This window comes from Emydura macquarii, unplaced genomic scaffold (assembly GCF_026122565.2).
Source record: "Emydura macquarii macquarii isolate MOO-44397 ecotype Brisbane River unplaced genomic scaffold, CSIRO-AGI_Emac_v2 contig_2975, whole genome shotgun sequence".
NCBI classification, from domain to species: Eukaryota; Metazoa; Chordata; order Testudines; family Chelidae; genus Emydura; species Emydura macquarii.
In genome coordinates this window covers 612,685-632,362 of record NW_027133112.1, presented here as the reverse complement: position 1 = coordinate 632,362, position 19,678 = coordinate 612,685, and the positions used below count along the sequence as shown (strand labels likewise).

General features: G+C 39.3%; 1 protein-coding gene across 2 annotated transcripts in view; it reads right to left on the bottom strand.

Annotated features, from left to right (window-relative positions):
* Nucleotides 1-19,678, bottom strand: part of EPB41L4B (erythrocyte membrane protein band 4.1 like 4B) — a 248,903-nt gene that overhangs the window by 156,106 nt on the left and 73,119 nt on the right. For both annotated transcript variants that reach the window (XM_067569955.1, XM_067569954.1), the window contains exon 2: nt 12,909-13,013. In XM_067569955.1, the coding sequence (XP_067426056.1) occupies nt 12,909-13,013 (105 nt within the window). The remainder of the gene's footprint in view (nt 1-12,908; nt 13,014-19,678) is intronic.

The following is a 19,678-nucleotide window of genomic DNA, read 5'->3' as shown; positions in this document are numbered from 1 at the left end:
TTTGTTTCAGAAAACTGGTGCAAAGATGAATTAGGACAATTTCCAGTTACTTCCCTGTTTATTTAATCACTTTCTATCACCTTGAAGAAAAGTACTATGAGTAATTTCTCAATAATGGTAACAGCCCATATTTTTCCAAAATAGAACACTCATATTAGATAAGAGACGCATTTATGTCAAGATACAGCTGACAAACTGTACCTACTGGAACACTCTGAGAATGATTGCAATTGCCAACTGAAGGCTGAAATTGGTACAACTGCAGCAGCATGCCTTTTAAACAACACAGGCTGACAAAATACACCACACACCTGTGCTTTGAAAACTCCATTGGCTCCCCATTTGCTTCATAAGAGAATTCAAAGTCCTGGTCTTGATCTACAAAGCCCTCAAAGGTGACCTGCAAGGGAAAAAAATTGGGTTTGACCCTTTTTTGTTTGCTGGTTTTACTGCTTTATTATGCATAAAGAAGGCCTGAAAAATGTTTGCCCCAAATTCTTTTTAATCTTCAGAAAGTCCTGAATGGCAAGCCTGATTTTGCTGGAAGACTTGTTGGAAATCTCAGATATACCATCTACAAACTCCCTGAGCCTTTAACTGAAGGGGGCACTGAATCTCTGTCAAACACATTTTCTTCCTAAGGTTTGTTAAGTATTAACATGAACAAAAAACAAAGAACTTTAATCCAACTGGTTGAATTAATATCACTTTCCCTCTCAATAAGGTTTTGCTTCAGGGATATCTCTGGTACCATAATCCTATCAGTCGTTCAGTTATCCGCACCATCTTCCAAGGGAAACAAGAATTTCTAAGGTAAAAAAAACCAAGCAGGGAAAACACCAAAATCATTTTTAAAAGCAAAAAAAGAATTTTTTTAATTAAAAAAATCCAATGAAACATTTTCATGCCTTCTTTACACACTATGAAGTTTTAAAAAAGAAATAAGAGCACAAACCCTTTTTCTTCTCTTCTGAAGGTCACCTTTAATAATAATTAAGGTAGTGAACAGAATTAGGGCTACATTATTATAGGACTTCACAAATATATAGTGAATGATAGACTATGCTCCCAAGGGTTTACATAGATTAGAATCTGGTTTCCTTACAGTACACATCATATTCTATCACCTAACCAAGACAGCTATGATCCCTATGGATGATGCAGCTGCAGAGACCCAGGTAGATGCTACTTGTCAGAAAGTTAAGTTTAGAGCAGTAGAGTCTTGGGCTTAAACACAAGACATGCCTGTTTTGAGAAAGTTTTAACCCAAGAATACCAATTGTAAATCACCAGTATTTACACACCCTCAAATCACATGTGGATGTTTCAAGTAATGTATGCTAATGCTCCACACAGGACAGATTGACTTATCCATATTTATTTTATAAGTCTGCAATATATACTATAACATTCAAAATTAGTAACTAAGATCTGGCTTGGGTTGCAATAATTTTCTATTCAAAAAGTTTTGAAAATGTGGAGAAATGAGAAGACCTGTAATAGACAACGTGAGATTTGAAATACAGAGTACTAAAACTTCTGCATAAAAGGCAAGTTTGAACAGAGTGGTGACCTATAATAGCAATTGCTAGTGCAAAGAAAGATGACAGGGCTCCCACCAATGTGTATTTTAGCTAAGGGATTATGATATGATAAGAGGTAATTGATTGAATTTAGGGCAGAATCCAGATCTTTCAAAGTACAAAATAAACAATTCCACTCCACATGGCTAACTTCCTGTTAACATCCAGTAGAAGCACTGCAGTAGAAAGAGAGAAGTTATGAGCTCTAATGCCAGGTGGATCTAATATTTTAAGACAGAAAGCTTTACCAAGGTAAATTTAAGGGACTGAGTTTTCCCTTTTTGCAATGAAATGCTAGGATTTTTGGGAAAAAATAAGTAAGATAGTAAGGGAAGAATATCTGTACAGTTTCAGTAAATGTATCATCATTGTGCCTGTGACTGAAGGTAGTAGTATGTCAGATATGCCCATTTGATTGAATAAGACTGCTTATATTTGAATATTGTAAAATACTCTTAAGAACCCACCAGCACCAGATTTTCTTCTAACATTTTCACGATCATTTATTCTTCATCCTACAAAAAGAATGAACTGGCATAATATGACCACATATACCATCTCTTCCAGTGCTTCATTTGTAATGAAAGAGGTGCTGGGGCTCAAGCAATATTTTTACATTCATAACTTATGCAGCAACCCCCAGAGGTGCTGGGGCTATGAACTGCCAAATGCAGACGTGCTGGGAGCTCAACCCTGGCAAGCACTGGCACAAATTAAGCGCTGATCTCTTCTCAACAGCGAAGGATGGAAAAAATAGCCTCCTTCGCTTCATCTTAGACAGGTTGCCACTGACGCTGTGTAGTGATAACAGTCATTTCTTTGTATTTGATAAGAGTAAAGTGTGTACATGGATAATGTAAGATTTATGATGGACGTATTCATTTTCATGCTTTTAAGTACGTGGGCTTTGTAAATATGATTCGCAACAGCATATTTGCCACTTAGCAACCTTAGAAGTTTTTTTTCCTCTACTAATTTTTATGGTTTTGAATTTCCCAAGATTCTCTGCTTATTTTTCACCTTTTTCCTTTGGTTTAGGAAAGTGAAGATAGAGTATTTCAAATAAACTGACTGAGCTGCTACCAGGTTATTCCTTTATAGGAGCAAGTGGAGCTAGCAACATTAAAAATGTGTGGAAGTTAGGCTTGGCAAGCCAGTCAACTGGCCAGTCAAATAATGTTAATTGACCGCCTATTATTGACCAGTCAATTACTGTCAAAAATTCCAGCAAGAATGCCCTGATTGCATCATGGCTCCATTCTTTCATTTTTTTAGATCTTCATTTCTCTGTGTTTTGCATTTTTCTGAGTTATAATAACTCAGTTAAGTAATCTGTTTTTTGTAAATAGATATAAGTATCTATCTAAGGTTAAGCCTTTTGTAGAGGATGGAGACTTTACTTTTTTGTTACTATTCTAATGAGTTAGTGGTTAAGCAAATTTGAGCATTTTTTACATTATTTGACAATATTTGATTGGTAAATTGATCATTATTTTTGATTCAGTCAACTGCCAAAATCTACTGTAAGTCAACTTCTGTATTCCCTTAATACAGGAGTTCTCAAATCTTTCCTAGGTGCTGGCCACTTTTTAATAGAGACCATTTCCCTGTTCATTCGTGATCTTGTAACAACCTTGTGGCAACTGCGGCTATTGATCACATGAAAAATTTAAGTTATGAAAATATTTAACGTTTTTAGCTTTCTTATAAGGAGAAAGTAGCTCATTTAGTGGCTGTTAACAAGGAGCAGAATTAGTACTATATAATCAACCAGTTGCCAGTGGACTATCAGCAAAACCCCCTAAAGGTATCCCCAAAGAGGATTCACAGGTCCAGGTTAAATACTTTGGTCAAGGATACAAAAAAATCTGTGGAAGAGCCAAGATTAACTCTCAGGAGTTCTGCTTCCTGCACCATTACTCTCACCCCAAGACCAAAATACCTCTCTACCTACAATTGCAAAGGACCCCCGGTGGGCCAGCCTGTATTCCACCTTGACCCCACGGCCCACCGGGGACATCAGTTGGCGGCTCCTTCACAGAGCCGTGGGCACGGGCGTGTTCTTGGCGCGGTTCACCCCCCGCCCCGACACCTGCCCCTTCTGCGGCATGAGGGAGACCCTGGCGCACGCATACCTGGAGTGCGCCAGGCTGCAGCCTCTCTTCCGGCTCCTCCAGAACCTCCTGCTGAGGTTCTGGCTGCACTTTTCCCCACACTTGTTTATTTATGCACACCCCGTCCGTGGCCCCACAAAGTCGCGGGACCTCCTCGTCAACCTCCTCCTGGCCCTGGCCAAAGTCGCCATCTTCAATACCAGGGAGGGGAGGTTGGCTGGGGAGGCGTCCTGCAACTGTGGGGCCTGTTTCCGTTCCCTTCTCCGTTCACGTCTCCGGGCAGAGTTCTTCTGGGCGGCGTCCACCGGCTCAGTCGACACCTTCCAGGAGCGGTGGGCGCTGTCCGGGGCTCTCTGCTCGGTGTCCCCTTCCAGTTCCCTTCTTTTATACCTATGACCCTCACGCCCCTTCCTGTTTTTACATTTGTTGTCCCACGAACTTAGTTGTATCCTAGGTCCATTGGCTCCTCCCCTTAGGCTGGGGGAGGGACCTTGAGCGGTGGGCGGGCGTTAGCCCGCCCACCTTCCTAGCCTACAAATAGGTACAATTGCAAAGGCAATGGGTTGGGAAAAGAGCCCCAGGATCTGCAAAAAAAGTCAACGGGTAAAAGCTATTGCAGTAGGTTCAGCAAAGTGGGAGGGATCTGGCAGGAGCGAAGGAAGAGCAGGAAGTAGAATAAGAGGGCTCACATGGGCCTTGGTTAAATAGACTGGTCAACCCCAGAAATGTTGAGTAGCTCTGCATGTGAGCCCACAGGAACAGGGGTTGGGGACAGCCTTTAGCAGCCCTCTCATGCCCATCTTTGCTGCTGCCAGGACAGATGGACAGGATATTTCCCGAAAGTCCGAGTTCCGCTGTTGAAGCATGTTTTTGAATAAAGTTGTGGTCACTTGGCTAAAAGTCTCAAATCTTTGTCCAACCCCACTGACATCTTGCCATTCACTAAATGTATCTCAGTAAAAACATACCGCCTACAAGAAATATGTTACCCCAAAAAGCTGGTAAGGGTTGCGGAAAACAATCATTTATGACCGTGCACAGAGTACAAGCCATATATCACTACAGTGTCTGTGGTTTCCCTGTTGAAAGAATTCTTTGATAACAGGGTTGTCATAAAACAGAATATACTATCAGCCTTGCCTTTTCTCCATCAGCACTGATTGAGAATCATGTCTAGTTTTTAAACATTAGTAGTTTCTTTACAATTTTAATATTTCTATTCTTGAAAATTGCCTGTTTCATAAGCCAATGTCAAAATCTATCTAACACATACATACTGAGATTTAAGAAGCTTTAGTTACTATAGTACTTATTTAAGCACTGAACATGGATTAAAAACAATTGTGTATGTCTGGCGGTAGTAAGATTAGATTTATTCTTGTGCAATTATTATTATTATTTTAGTTTTATGGTTACTATGATTTAGCTGGGCTAATACAGAGACACAAAAGTGACAGACGCTACACATTTTTCTATTAAGGAGCCATTCAAAATATTTCAAAATAAAAAAATTACTTATTTTCATAATTTTCAGGATACAATCTGGTTGACAAAAAGACTTAACCCTAAACATGTTAAAGCAATTCCACAATAAAACACTGACATCTACACGGTTGAAACTAGAACCTTAGAGCAAAGGTTCCCAAACTGTGGTACAAGTACCAGTGGCAATACATGAGCTTATTGAAAGTGGTACACTGTAATAGCGTGGTCTGTCTCCTTTAAAGGGTAATGGAGCCCATAGTCAGCCAACTCCTCTTCCATGACACAATCCCTGAATAGAATGGTATTCAATGGAGCAGCAGATTAGCTGGGGAATGGGACCTGGTGTTGGTCAGGTAACTAACTCCTTAACATGATAAAACCCGGCTGTTAGGAGACTCCAGGAGGAGAAAGGGCAGAAAGCCTGGACAGGAGAATCACAGGGGAACATCAAGACAGGTGAGAGGCTCCCTGGAATGGGAACTAGAACCAAAATGGAAACTGGTGGGCTAGGAAAGCCTGCCTGAATCACACCACAGCTCCAAGAAGGAAAGTAGTGAATTCCTTAACCAAGAGGAAGGAGTTGTGAGACCAGGGCAAGAGGACACCAATGGGAAAGGTTCTTCAGAGATGCTAGGGATTGCAGTGTGACTGGCAGATCTCCCTGGTTCAATGAACTGGCAACCTGAAGCCTTGGAACAATGGTGAATTGCAGCTGAACCTGCCTGATGCCCAGGTAAAGCCCCCACTTTCAGCTAAGACTCCTTCACCCCTTTCACAATGCACCTCAGCTCCCTCCCCTCCCACCGGAGTCTCATTCCTCCCCACCTTCCACACACACACACAAGACCCTGCACTCCATCCAGAATCCATACCCTCGGTCCAATCTCATTAGAGAAAGGCAGGTTTTCCTGCCTTGGGAAACTAGTATGATGTGTGTGAGAGAGACTCTCTCACCTACCCCAGAATAGCTAATATCTTGTTGGCTGTGGCAACTCATTGAGATGTGGAAGACCCAAGTTCAAGTCCCTAGTCTGAACCAGGCACACTAAGGACTTGAACTAAGGTCTCCCACATCCCAGAGTACCCTGACCATCAGGCTAGGGTGGGTGTGTCTCTGGTTTTGAACAGAAATCCCGGACCTGAGAAACCATTTCCACAAAACATTTTTTTGAATCTTATGTTCCGGAAATAAGTTTTGGTTTTGACAAATTGGCATTTTCCAACCAAAAAAAAAACATTTAATTGAAAAATCTCTGACCAGGTCTAAACCTCCCACCTAGGTCCCCGAGTCAAACTATCTACTCATCTAATTTCCCACAAGCAGAGCTCCACCAGCCAAATCCAGAGATTATTTTTCTAAGAGTTCACAAATACTCAAGTTAAAATGGCCTAAAATAAATGTGCACAAAATGGAGCATGTGATACTTCAAACATCAATTTTTTTAAAAAGGTGATATGTAAACCAATAAAGTTTAAGAACCATTGTCCTGGAGATCTGAAAAAAAGGAGGCTTCTACCACTTGAACTAAAGGAACATCTCAGTTACTGGTCACTTATAGAAAGACCATGACTTTTTCCTAAGTAGCAGTTAGCCAATAGTAGGCAACAGGTTAACAAAAACATATTCTGCCAGATCTGGTGCCCTCTAAAATTAAAGGCAAGAAGATCTCAGTGACATTAAAGAAAGCAGGATTAGGTCCATAACTCCCACTGAAATCACTGGGCCATAAACATCCACAACAAAAACTGTTAAAAGCTTTGCTTAATTTTAATTTATTTTCTTCAAAGGTAGCCAGTGTACATGCTTTCCAGGAGATTTCACAGCATGGAAAGTTTGAAAGACTTGTAACAAGCTGTTCCTTAGCAAGGGGAAAACATGGAAACAAAGTCGCCCTTTGAGATCAAGGTAACTTTTTCTTCTAATAACCTGTAAATCCTGAACCCTCTGATTAATTCAATTTTCTTCAAAAGTTGCAGAAAGAAATCTTCTTTACTTTTAGAACACATCTGGTAATTTTCAGGACAAATCAGTTTTCTAAGCAATAGTTATACAAGGACTAAAATAAGGCTTTTTAAGAGAAGCTGAATGCAATCTTAACTAGCAAAAGGTTATTGTCTTTCCATAATACATCTTTCCTACATATCTCTTAGAAGACACACTCTAAAGATTCTTTTAAGGTTTGCTTTTTTATTTAAAAAGTGTTACTTAAGTGTTCAGACATCGTTGGGCATGAGCAGTAAAATGAACATATGACTCATACTTAATTTAAATATTATTTTTGTCATCTAAGGTTATTATTCTATAATATTTCATATAAAATATTAACCAAAGCGCTGTGAGTGTTGTACACCATTAAAATATAATAATGAACCACAATTACAAAATTATAATATAAAACCCAAACCTTGAAAGCAACACACACTTAATATCTTAACATACTTCTGTCACTCTCAAATCACAACTAAATATACTACAGTTAAACAAAAAAAAAAGGACTGTCTATTCGTGTGGAATCCCTTCAGGATACATTATATGCTAACATCTTATCTAAATGATGGTGCTTCACAGGTGTACATTTGAGTCACAAGTTTCTGCTTAGCAGAATTCAAGGGTTGGGGCATCAGGTGGACTTTTGTCCATAAAGCAGAGCTTCCCTTAAAGCGTGCTGCAAACGGATCTGAGTCTGGAAAACCACACTGAAGAACTGCATGAAAGAGACAGCGTTCCTCCTCTAATTTCTCCTGCAGTTACTTCACATCTCACAAGGGAAAGGAAAGGGTGCACAACCATTTGCTGTGTGTACCACAAACCTCATTAGACTTTTTGTTGTACAGCTGCTTTGCTGGTGACTGGCTGATGTCACTCCAGATCAACTTCAGTAATAAATAACAACCTTTAATTTCTAGGCATCCATGCTTGAAGGCTTCTGGCATCTTCGCAAAAATAAGCTAAACTATTAACAATAAATAGACAACATGCCTGATTAAATCCCAGAACGGGAACAGACTGATAAATCTCTAGCCATGCACACCATATATAAAACTAAAGCTAACAAGATAAAGTATTGAGCCTAAGGATGGATACTATTGCTTTTATGTATTTTAAAAATGTCTGTGTACATGGATGTGTGCGTATGCGTGTGCATAAAGAAGTATGAGGAAAGAGAATTTCTCAGTCATAGGTCCTCAGAAGTTAAGAGCTTGCTTCTCCACCATTCCTCAAGATTGTATTACAGTATTATCCTAAGTCCTTCAGGTGAACTGCCCATATTCCTTCTAAAAGATCAGAAGACTATGGGCTAGAACAGCTCTCGAAATTTTCAGAGTTGAAGCCTTTCATGTACAAAATCCAGGTAAAATCCAGCCCTAAGCAGATGTAACTGAAAGTAGTAATTCATGAGACATATGATCAGTAGCTACATGAAGACAGCCAATTACCTCAGTCTAGTTTTAGTGGATGGTTGTCCTTATCGCCATCACAATTAGTCTCAGCACTGAGGGTAAGATGACATTATTTGTCATATAGTAGCCCTGAGAGGTCTCAGCTAAGATAAGGGGTGCTTTTGTGCTGTGTGCCACAGGTAGAGACAAGTTCTGCCCCAAAGAGCTTACAACACAGACAAGAACAAAAGGTGGGTGAAAGGAAGTATTATTCTCATCTTTTTATAAATGAGAAACTTCACCACAGACACATTAAGTGACTTGCCCAGTATGGAACAATAAGTCTATAGTCTATTCAGCAACTGAATTTGTTGTACTGTATTATCAAAATATTTAACAATTTTCTACTCCATCCCTCCTAAAATTCAATATATTTAAGGCAGTCTCCCTACAGTGCTCCAGACATCCCTATTTATAGCACTCAACACTGGCTGGGGTATTATGCTCTCAGGAAACACACTAGCTGGCCTAAGGACTGGTTTGAGTTGCTATTCACTCACAATCTCTCAAACATATCAGAAATTTAAAAGGAAGCATAAAAGCAATACCATAAAACCGTGAACGTTTGAAACGGGGGTGGGAAGGGAAAAACACCTTACTGATTAAAAACACTTTTTTCATTACCATTTAACTTTTTAATGTATTTAAATTCAAGTTACAGTATGGATTGAGACAAACGGGCTGGCCTTTCTTGCCCATACTGGCCCCCAAACTCCAGTGTGCAGAAGTCATTCTGGTTGAATATTCCGGCATGTTGTGTGTATCTCTAGTTACTCCTACATGAGCCAGGTGGAGACAACTGGGCTGCCACTTCCCTAGGTACACCTTCCACACAGATGCAAATTCCCAGGTTTCAGCCAATACAGCACTTGGTTATTGATGCGTTGTTGTTGTTAGCATTGTTTTAGGCTTTGTGTTGTATGTGATAGTGTCTAATGTACTCTCTAATCCTCATCATTGCCATTTTCTTTCTTTTTACACCGTAAAAAGGAAAATAAATTAATGCTATTTTGGAACTTATTTTAGCTCATTTCCAACAAGGCCACCCAGTCCATCTCCCTGCCCCCATCCTCAGTAAATACCTTGCAGTGAATAAATTAAACACCAATCTAAGACTATCAATAATAGCAGGAAGTTAGAGGATCTCTCAGGAAGACGGATAAAAGAGACCAAATTGATGCAGATGTGAACCAAGACAATGCTTCTTAGAATCATAGAATCATAGAATATTAGAGTTGGAAGGGACCTCAGGAGGTCATCTAGTCCAACCCCCTGCTCAAAGCAGGACTAACCTCAGCTATATCATCCCAGACAGAGCTTTGTCAAGCCTCAGCTTAAAAACCTCTAAAGATGGAGATTCTACCACCTTCCTAGGTAACCCATTCCAGTGCTTCACCACCCTCCTAGTGAAAAACTTTTTCCTAATGTCCAACCTCGACCTCCCCAACTGCAACTTGAGACCGTTGCTCCTTGTTCTGTCATCTGCCACCACCGAGAACAGCCTAGCCTCATCCTCCCTGGAACCTTCTTTCAGGTAGTTAAAGGCTGCTATCAAATCCCCCCTCATTCTTCTCTTTTGCAGACTAAACAAGCCCAGTTCCCTTAGCCTCTCCTCATAAGTCCTGTGCTCCAGGCCCCTAATCATTTTTGTTGCCCTCCACTGGACTCTCCAACTTGTCTACATCCTTTTTGTAGTGGGGGGCCCAAACTGGACACAATACTCTAAATGCGGCCTCACCAATGCCGAATAGAGGGGAATAATCACTTCCCACGTCCTGCTGGCAATGCCCCTCCTAATGCAGCCCAATATGCTATTAGCCTTCTTGACAATCAGGGCACACTGCTGACTCATATCCAGCTTTTTATCCACTGTTACCCCCAAGTCCTTTTCTGCAGAACTGCTGCCTAGCTCGTCAGTCCCCAGTCTATAGCTGTGCATGGGATTCTTCCTTCCTAAGTGGAGGACTCTGCACTTTTCTTTGTTGAACCTCATTAGATTTCTTTTGGCCCAATCCTCGTTTGTTTAGGTCCTTCTGTATCCTATCCCTACCTTCCAGGGTATCTACCACTCCCCCCAGCTTAGTGTCATCCGCAAACTTGCTGAGGGTGCAATCCACCCCATCCTCCAGATCAATAATGAAGATGTTGTGAGATCGAGGTTTAAATTATGCTCAGAGTAAACAAAGCTGGGTTGAGCAAACAACAAGGAAGAAGGGATGAAGCCAGTTATGTGTGTGGCAAAGAGGAGCATACACCCAGACAGACGTGCCTAGCCCATATACTTTCTCACCCAGAAAATGGAAATTATTTGGGTTATAGATGAAAGAGCTATAGATGTAGGTAAAGTAGAGAACAGATTAGGGAACTAACAGTGAAAAGAACAGACACTGGAGAAAGTGTTTGTGTGGGGTGAAAGCTTACATGGTCAAGTGATAATTTTTCATTTAAATTGAAGATTGAATCCAAGCCATTGGAGGTAGCTTTTTTATAAATTTATTTATGTATAGTTGTAGATCAGATCCACATTTTTCAGACAAGAAGCTTTCAATTGAAAAACGGCTTTTTCTCAGAAACAAAAAATTACTAAAATTTGATGCCATCTGAATTTTGTTTATCTACAAAATGTTATAGTACACCTCAAATTGAAATAATTGTAAACAAAATATTTTGTTACTGAAAATCTGGTTTTCCACAGGAAACATCTATTTTGGGTAAATGAAAACGTTCTGTAACAGTTTTGAAAACTATTTCAATTTAAAAATATGAAAGATGATGCAAAAAATGGAAAATGGGACCATTTCAAACCCAGCAAACATGAGACAGAAATTCAGAAATTTTACAAAATTATTTTCCTGATTTTTGACCAGCTCTATTTACAAGCAGAGAAAAACAGGCACCCTTTTACACTCTGTGCTTTTGATGGAAATATAAACCAAAAATCAATCTCAAATCCAGTTTTTGCTGATTTTCTATGCATTTTTCTTATAATGAACACACAACTAACTCTCCAACAGCAGTGACCTAATGACCAGCTTATTTTAAAACATAGATGTTCCGTATCAAAATATGAACGTTAGCAACTATAGCAACCAAGAGAAAACCAGTGTTTGAAATTGCTGTCAGTTGATGGTTGTGTTTTCTGGATTTCAATACATACAATTTAATGAAGTACTGAACAAGCAAATCTATTAAGAGAAAATAACTTGTCTTATAAATAAGACCACATTTTTTCTTCTCACATGGGTCTTCACTTACAAAATTCAAGATTCTTTTTCCATGTCATCCTATTTTAGTATATGTACTAGTTTATCATTCCATTTTGGTGATCTCAGATACTTAAGTTAATAAGACATGGCTCAAATTTAATTATACTCTGACCCAATATTTTTTGCTAGACCATTACATCTTCTCTTCACTACATAATGAAATTGAGAATTCTGAAAAGGAAAAATTTGAAACTACATTTCACTGTATATACAAATATTTCCTCTCTCATAACCCCATTTTTCTACCTTAATGGCATCTTAATGCACCTTTTCCTCCTGTGCACTATGGAAAATTTTTACTTATTTCAGAGATGACCGAATTGCAGCAGGCATTAAAATCTCATTTGCTACTCAAATGTCCAGCAATGAAAGCAAAATTACAGAGAATGAGGTGGATAGGCCTATAGTAAAAAGCAACAAACAGTTTAGTGTTTTTTTTACCACAGGAAATTAGACTTTTTAAACACTATTTTCTTGTAGTTTCACCAATTTGTAAAATTAGGGAGGTTGTTTTATTTAAATAGCTACTTTTTACTGCAGACCAGGAGGGGGAGGGGTGAGAATTTTGCATCATGAGTACCACAGATATACAATTTTAATCTAACTTGCTATTTCTCCATCATGCTAAAGAACACTACAATTTGCAACCCTGGCCAGCAGGGGTGTGGTTATCAAGAGCCCTGATTTTCTGCAGATTATACTGAGACCAAGGTTTTTTGTTTTTTTAACCAAGTTTCAGTATCATGGTCCTACCAAACATGAAGCCCCTTCTCCCACCCACAATCAGAACCTAACTGGCCACCAGGGCCTAAATCCTATGCATACAAATAACAACATGAAGTGACATGCCTCACTTCAAAAGCCTGGCCATATTTGTAAGATTTGTCGACCATCACCACTCTAGTTATTTCAGCACTACACCATTTAGTTCATATACTTCTCTGTCATTTCCACCAATTATACATTTGTAATTGGCATCATAAACTGTTGCAAACATGCAATAAAAAAGTTGTACATACTGTAACTTGGGAGGCATCCATGAACTGTAGGCCAAAGTAATCAGTTTCCACAAGGTCCAAATGATATACAATCTGGTCAAACAAATCCAGCCCTTTTGCATTTTTCTGAAATACAAAAGAAAAAACAAATGATTTTTTTTTAAAAGGCTCGGGCACACAGGCAATTCATTTTAAAAACTGCATGAGAAGTACACTGCTTAGATGTTAAACAATTAAGCTGAAAGTGCTTTTATTTCCTCCAATGAATAAGGTATTCTTAGATGTTTATCATGATGGTATCTAACTCCGACAAATCACCAAGCTTGCAATAAATTTACTATTCAGTTTAGTATCAAAACATTTTGTTCCTAGTTCAACTTTAAGAAGTTTTCTACAATTCTATCTGTAGAAGCAAAAGGAAAATAATTTCTCTGCTGATGCCCTGCAATAGGCAGCCAGAATTTTAAACCCCAGGATACCAAATTCTCTATTATATGTCTACTTGAGTAATCGTCTGAAATCTGTTGGCAGCTGCCTGATGTCAACCGCAATCACAAACTGCCATTGCACCATTCAGGCAGCAAAATAAATTTAAGACAACTTGACTAGTTAAGAGTATTATGAGGAAAGATAATGACATTTGATATGGTCTTTAAATAATGTTGCTAATTGTTACAACCTTTACACAGAACAAACAAAAACCACAACTCTTACCAATTTGGCACCCTTATAGGAATGTGTGGGCATGGAAACTGAACTACCGTCAACCCAGGTTAAAGCAGATTCACAGGCAGGATGATGGTAAGGAACTTGCACTGTTACTATACCCGTATGCTTGTTCAAAGGCTAACTTATGAATTTAAGTTACCAGTGCTGTAAAATTCAAACACCGCAAGAAAACTAAAGTTTGGAGGTTGTGGGAATGGGCTGAAGGAAAAGGACAGAAACAAACAAATTTGAAATGCCAGCTTTCTTGTGTAGAGTTGGGAGTATATTTTTCAAATATTTGGAAAGAATTTCTTTGGGGAAAAATAACCCAACAACATGCAACTGAGCTGGAGCCTTGTTTGTTTTTAGGAAAGGGGCAGCATTGTGTCATAATGTGATGTAGACCAATTCTCTAGACACAGTGCACCTGATTTTCAGATTTAAAGTGCTAATTCATTTCTGTGCCCACAACTGCATACCTACTTTGCATTCATATTTCTTCATGTGATTTGCATACACAGATGGACAGAAATAACGTACTTAGCCATGCATGCAAGGAAGTTACCATTTTGAGTGCACATTCAATAGTGAGCTCATTATTACTACTACACACATTTATAAAGGCACCTATTATATTATCTTGGTCCATTTGATTTAATTTAGATCAAAACTCACTAAAATTTTCTGAAACGGATACATATCCAACTGTATAATAAAGACTGAGTAAATTCTACCAAAAGGCAATACATTTAAAGTCACTATTAAACTCATTTTATTGCTTTACTAAGCAATATGCCCATTATGAAGCAGACACCTGTCAGACACTGGCCTGTTCTGTCACCACCAGCCTGGGCCAGGAGCACACATTGTGCCATTGCACACATGTTCAGCACCAATATGAAGTGAGTCATGGGGAGGAAGTAGAATGGTCATATAATCAGTTGTGGTAAATGCAATATTACATAGGTATCTTCTAGTAGATGACAGCCTTTAAATGTCAGTAAACGTTATCTGCTAATTATTTAAACTTTCAGATACATTTGTGCGGGAGCTCTGGGTAGCCTAGGGGAAAACAGAGGCTTTCTTCCAGGCATTACAGCAATGGGGGAGATAGAAGAGTGAAGCTCCTCACCCTCTAGCACTAGAGATACTGCTCTCCTACCTTTTCACTGCCTGATGACATAAGGACTCTGATTGGAGAATCTGAAGAGGGAACAGCAGATGGAACCAGGGCATGGCTGGGGTGTAAAGTGGGTAGAAAATTTGTGTACACTTTTTTTTGGTAGAAAAATGGTCTCTAACAATAAATTCTTCAAGAAAAATATTTCACATTATCAAAATATTCTGTGATGTCTGTTATGGAAATTACTGAAATAGCTTGGAAATTCTTCATTTACCCAAAACTGCATTTTCTTACTGTAAACTGGGATTTCAGTCAATGAAAAATAAAAAATAAAAGCCTTTGCAGTTAAAATATTGCTGAACATTTAATGGAAAATGGGCCCTTTTAAGAAACAAACCATTTAAAAATTTTAATGAAATCATTTCCCAACCAGTTTTACTGGGGTATTGCCGGGGCTCCTGATGACCTTCCTTAAAGCAGATAAAACAGTATACTCCCCCTACTTTCCAAACGTGGAAAGAACTGTCCAAGTTATGAGTCCACTATCTGACTCTTCTCCCCTTCAGGGAGATCCATCCCTCAACAAGCTTCTCACCTCTCCAAAAGGGGAGGAAAAAACCAAAAAAACCAAATCCTGCTACCAGTTCCCAAAGCTAGACCTCTGGTTCTGTTTGTACCTTCTCCCTTTCCTGTCACTCCACAGTAACTAGGGGAAAAGAAAGTAGATGGGGCAGGGGAACACTGTAATACAAAGATGACACGCAAGTGCTGAGAAGGGCTGGTCTACATTAGAGATCAAAAAATGAATTGCACAGTGTTTTGGATATGACAAATTAATTGTGTAACATTACCATCAACACAGAGGAATGGCTAGGGAGGAAAAACTGGCAGAATATCCTACAAAAGTATACAACTTCTGACCACTGTTTTTTTATTTCCATCTCCCACCTTGCTTTCAAGGATTGATAGGTTGACATTGGTGATGCCTTTGGCATAAATGGTTCTGCTTGTAAGATGGCGATGATTTTTCAAATATTTGACGGACAGTAGCATGTGCCTTTCTCAGTGTTATTGATCCAAAATACATGTTTTGTAGGTTTTTGAATGTGAGCATGATATAAATACCTCCCAGCACTTTGATTCCTACATCTATCCATGTTCTTTTCAAAGTGTGTATCTTCCTTAAAAATCAACTACTGGGGGGGGCGGGGGGGGGGGGGGAGAGTACTTGTGCTCTTTTCTGTTTCTTTCTGATGTATAAGGAAAGCTGGAAAGACTTAATTAAAATATTTTTCTGCTTATTTTTACTTCAGAGATAACATTATTAAGTCTTCCCTTCCCACTTTCTGCTGGAGGATTCCTTGGAGTGCTAGAGAACTGAAGAGGGAGCATCTCGAGTTTCCTAATTGCAACTGCCAACAATTCCAGAGCCAAAAAGAATAAGGAGCAGTGACAACAATTCACCTTGTTTAGACTTTAAAGAATTAAGGGATTATTTCTTTGAACAGAACAGAAACAGCTAGACTGAAAACAGGAACCCAAAGAGCTTTACGAGTTCTGGGCAAAAGTTATAGCTCTCCAACATTTTTAATAGAGAACCACTGTAGAAACACCTCTTGCATATCCTAAAACAAGGCAAAGAGAGGACATCTTAAATCTAGTAAGTGAATTGTGCAAGTGTTTGGGTCTGTCAAACCTGCCTCTCCCCCCAGTATTACAGTGGTGCAAACAGCCTCAGCCAGGATAATTGTCTCACTTTGATAGATTCTGTACAAACACCTGGCCAAACTTCTATAAAAGCTATGTAAATATAGACATCACTCTTCATTCTGAGTACCTGTAACTTGGCATATATTTTAATTTCTACATTTCCAAGAGAGATGCACAGTTATGGACTAGTGTCCTTTTTGATGTCAGGGAAATTATAGCCCTATTTAAGTGCATCTCTTCCTCAGCCTCTGCAAACGCCATTTTAAGAATTGGCGGCAGCTGATCACAGAATAGTCGATAACACTCTACCCTTACACCCTGCTTTCAAAGATAATTGTCTCTTATTTTATCACAGGAAATAGACATTTTTATCTCATCTTTTTTGGTGTTTATGAACATTGGCAAATCTGGTCCTGCTACAAAAGGATGCCAGATAATTGAAATTATGCTATAATCAGATGTGTAAAGTAAAATCTATGTAATTTGTTTGAGGGATCATAGATTATTATTCCTTTTGTGGTTGATTAACATTTTGCAAGTTCCATTTTTTTTTTTTTTGACTTGAGCCTTCAGATGTTCTGCTGACAAACAGCTTGCCTGCTCTTCTGATTTGTTCAAATGACTTTTTTTTCAAGTGGAAGAGAGGATATTTAATCTACTGTTTAACAAGATGACATATCTACTATATGGCTTTTGTTAATTTTTAACAAATTAATGAGAGTTTAATAGTGACTATATTTTATTCGGTTCTTTTCTCTCTTTTGCAGCAATGCCTATTTGCATCTTTCACCAACAATAACCCCCATTATATGTCTTGCAAGATTCCCAGCTGATAGATTGTACAAGGCTATTTTCACAACAAAAAATGCAGTTAAAAAAAAAAAAAAAAAAAAAAAAAAACTACTTAAGGTTTACTTTCAGATCCTTCATTATGAATTAATCTTATCTCCACCTGTATTTTCAGAATATTTTGTATAAAAGTGCAACCTTAACTTTGAAGATGTCTACATCACTCACCCTCGTTACACTGCACTGTGTGATAGGACAAAGATATAATATGGTATTTGCCTCCTAGGTTAGGAATCTAAAATAAGATTATAGAGTCTTATAAAGATCAGTTGAAAACCTGAGACTATCATGCTCCTTTGGCTTCCAGACAAGTGCTCCTTCCCCTATTTGTTATTTGTGTGTAGTCAACAGAAGCACAGTGAGGAATGTCCTTTTGATACACTCTCTCAATGCTCTGAGAATTTTCACCAGAGACAAGGTAGGTGAGGCAGTCATCTTTTATTGCACCAACTTCTGTTGGTGGAAGATACAAGATTTCAAGCTACACAAAGCTCTTCTTCAGATGTGGGAAGGAAGCAGAGTGTCTGAACATTATTTTAGAATCTCCACCTTGAATCTGATGTCTATTGAGGAAATTTAAGTCCATTGTCACCCCTTCCTCTTTTCTTTTTGGGGGTTCAGGATACATGGCAGGAGTGACCTGGACTTGTGTCCCCTAGCAATGCTCACTCTCTGTGTTTTTCTGATTTCCAGTAGTCTTCCTTACCTGACTTACTCCACATTTTTTCCCTGCCATAATTTTTGGGTAGAGAGGACATTTCCTGACAACCGGTGAAATAATTAATTTGGTGCTAGGAGGATAGCATAATCTGGTCGAAGACTGATTTCTAAGAAAGTCTAGCACATATCTATCTGCAATGATGGATGCTTTAGGGTATATGTTGGCACTTCTAATTGGGAGGGTAAGAAAGGCTATTTTGGGTTGGTGGATATTTGTAAAACTTGGACAGGTCATCATATGCTTTCAGGAAGATCCTGATCTCATTGAATTAACTCATGTAGGGTTCCTGATTTGAGTTTCTGGAGTTTTTTAATCTTGATTCAGTTTCTTAAAATCAAGAGCTCCCAGCACACACTCAAGCACTGTTAATAATAATAGTTCTGCATGATGCAGAACTCTGCTTTTTCTCAAGTAGGCTTTTATTTATTTTTTTAAAGGCCTAATATTAGACACCCTGGAATTTGACCCAAGGCCTCACTCCATCTCTGGGAAGGATAATTCCCTTGACAAGTCTTGGGGAGTCATCAAGAATACAGTTCTGTCTACACTTCTTTTTTTTATCCTTTGGGACAAAAGGGTGTTTAGAGGCCACCGACTGAGGTTGGTTTGTTAGCCCACCCAGGAAAGTCCCTACAAAGTGTGGCAAACGCCCGGCTCCACCCTAGTGGGTCTCACGCTCCTGCTGTTTGTAGTGGGCCAGGGCATCTCCGGTCACCCCATCCTCCCCGAGGAGGGAGTAGGGAATTGGGCTCACCCGTTCCTCCGGGTCCTAGCCCAGGGGCCCTATGAGAAACAGCTGTGCGCTGCTGGCACCGTACTCACAGCTGCAAATTCTTCCCCTGGGCTAATTTTCCCCCTCCTTCTGGCTTCTTGAGCCTGGTACCTTCCTCCTGTCCATTCCTCCACAGAACTCTGCACTCCAATCTGCTCCTCCACACAACTCAGCACTCCTATGCACAGCACAGCACTCCTACTCCTCCAGCTCATGGCCTGTCTGTTGGGAGCAGAGGGTTTTTATGAAGCACCTGGCTGGTCCTTAATTGGCCTCAGCTGCTCCTAACTGCCCCCTAATGACTCTTAGCTAATCTGCAGAGAACCGAGCCCTGAGCATTCTGAGGCTTACAATCACTTCAATCACTCTCCTACTGCTTTCTAGCCTCGCTATATCACAAAAGACAATGACTGAAGGTGGCAGACTGGTGAGGGAACAATGCCTGATGTCCATTTGTGAACAACGTCTACTATTTTTCTGCTGCACTTGGGCACTAATTTGGGGTTGACAAGAGTGAGGGGAATGACAAACTGGAATTTAGACAAGCTACAGATAATGAAGGAAGAAAGAGGGGCTGCTGGTCATCACCCCTTTTTGTGTTAATTTGCAACAATGCGCTATTTCATTTGTGAGTTTAATACAATTTAGTTGCAGTTCAACCCTTAATCCCCACCTATTTCTAACCAACCTCTCCATTATATGATCCAAAGAAAAAAAGTTATTACAATTTCTGAAGTTTTAGTACTCAGCTAATATAAATTGGGATAACTCCATCAAAGTCAATGAAGTTAAATTATTTGCAACAGCTGACTATCTGGCCACTATCTTGTTAAAATTGGGCTAAAACTTTAATTGACGAACATTTTTTATCCCAGTCAAATTTGCTGAATTCTTCATAGTCCACTGCT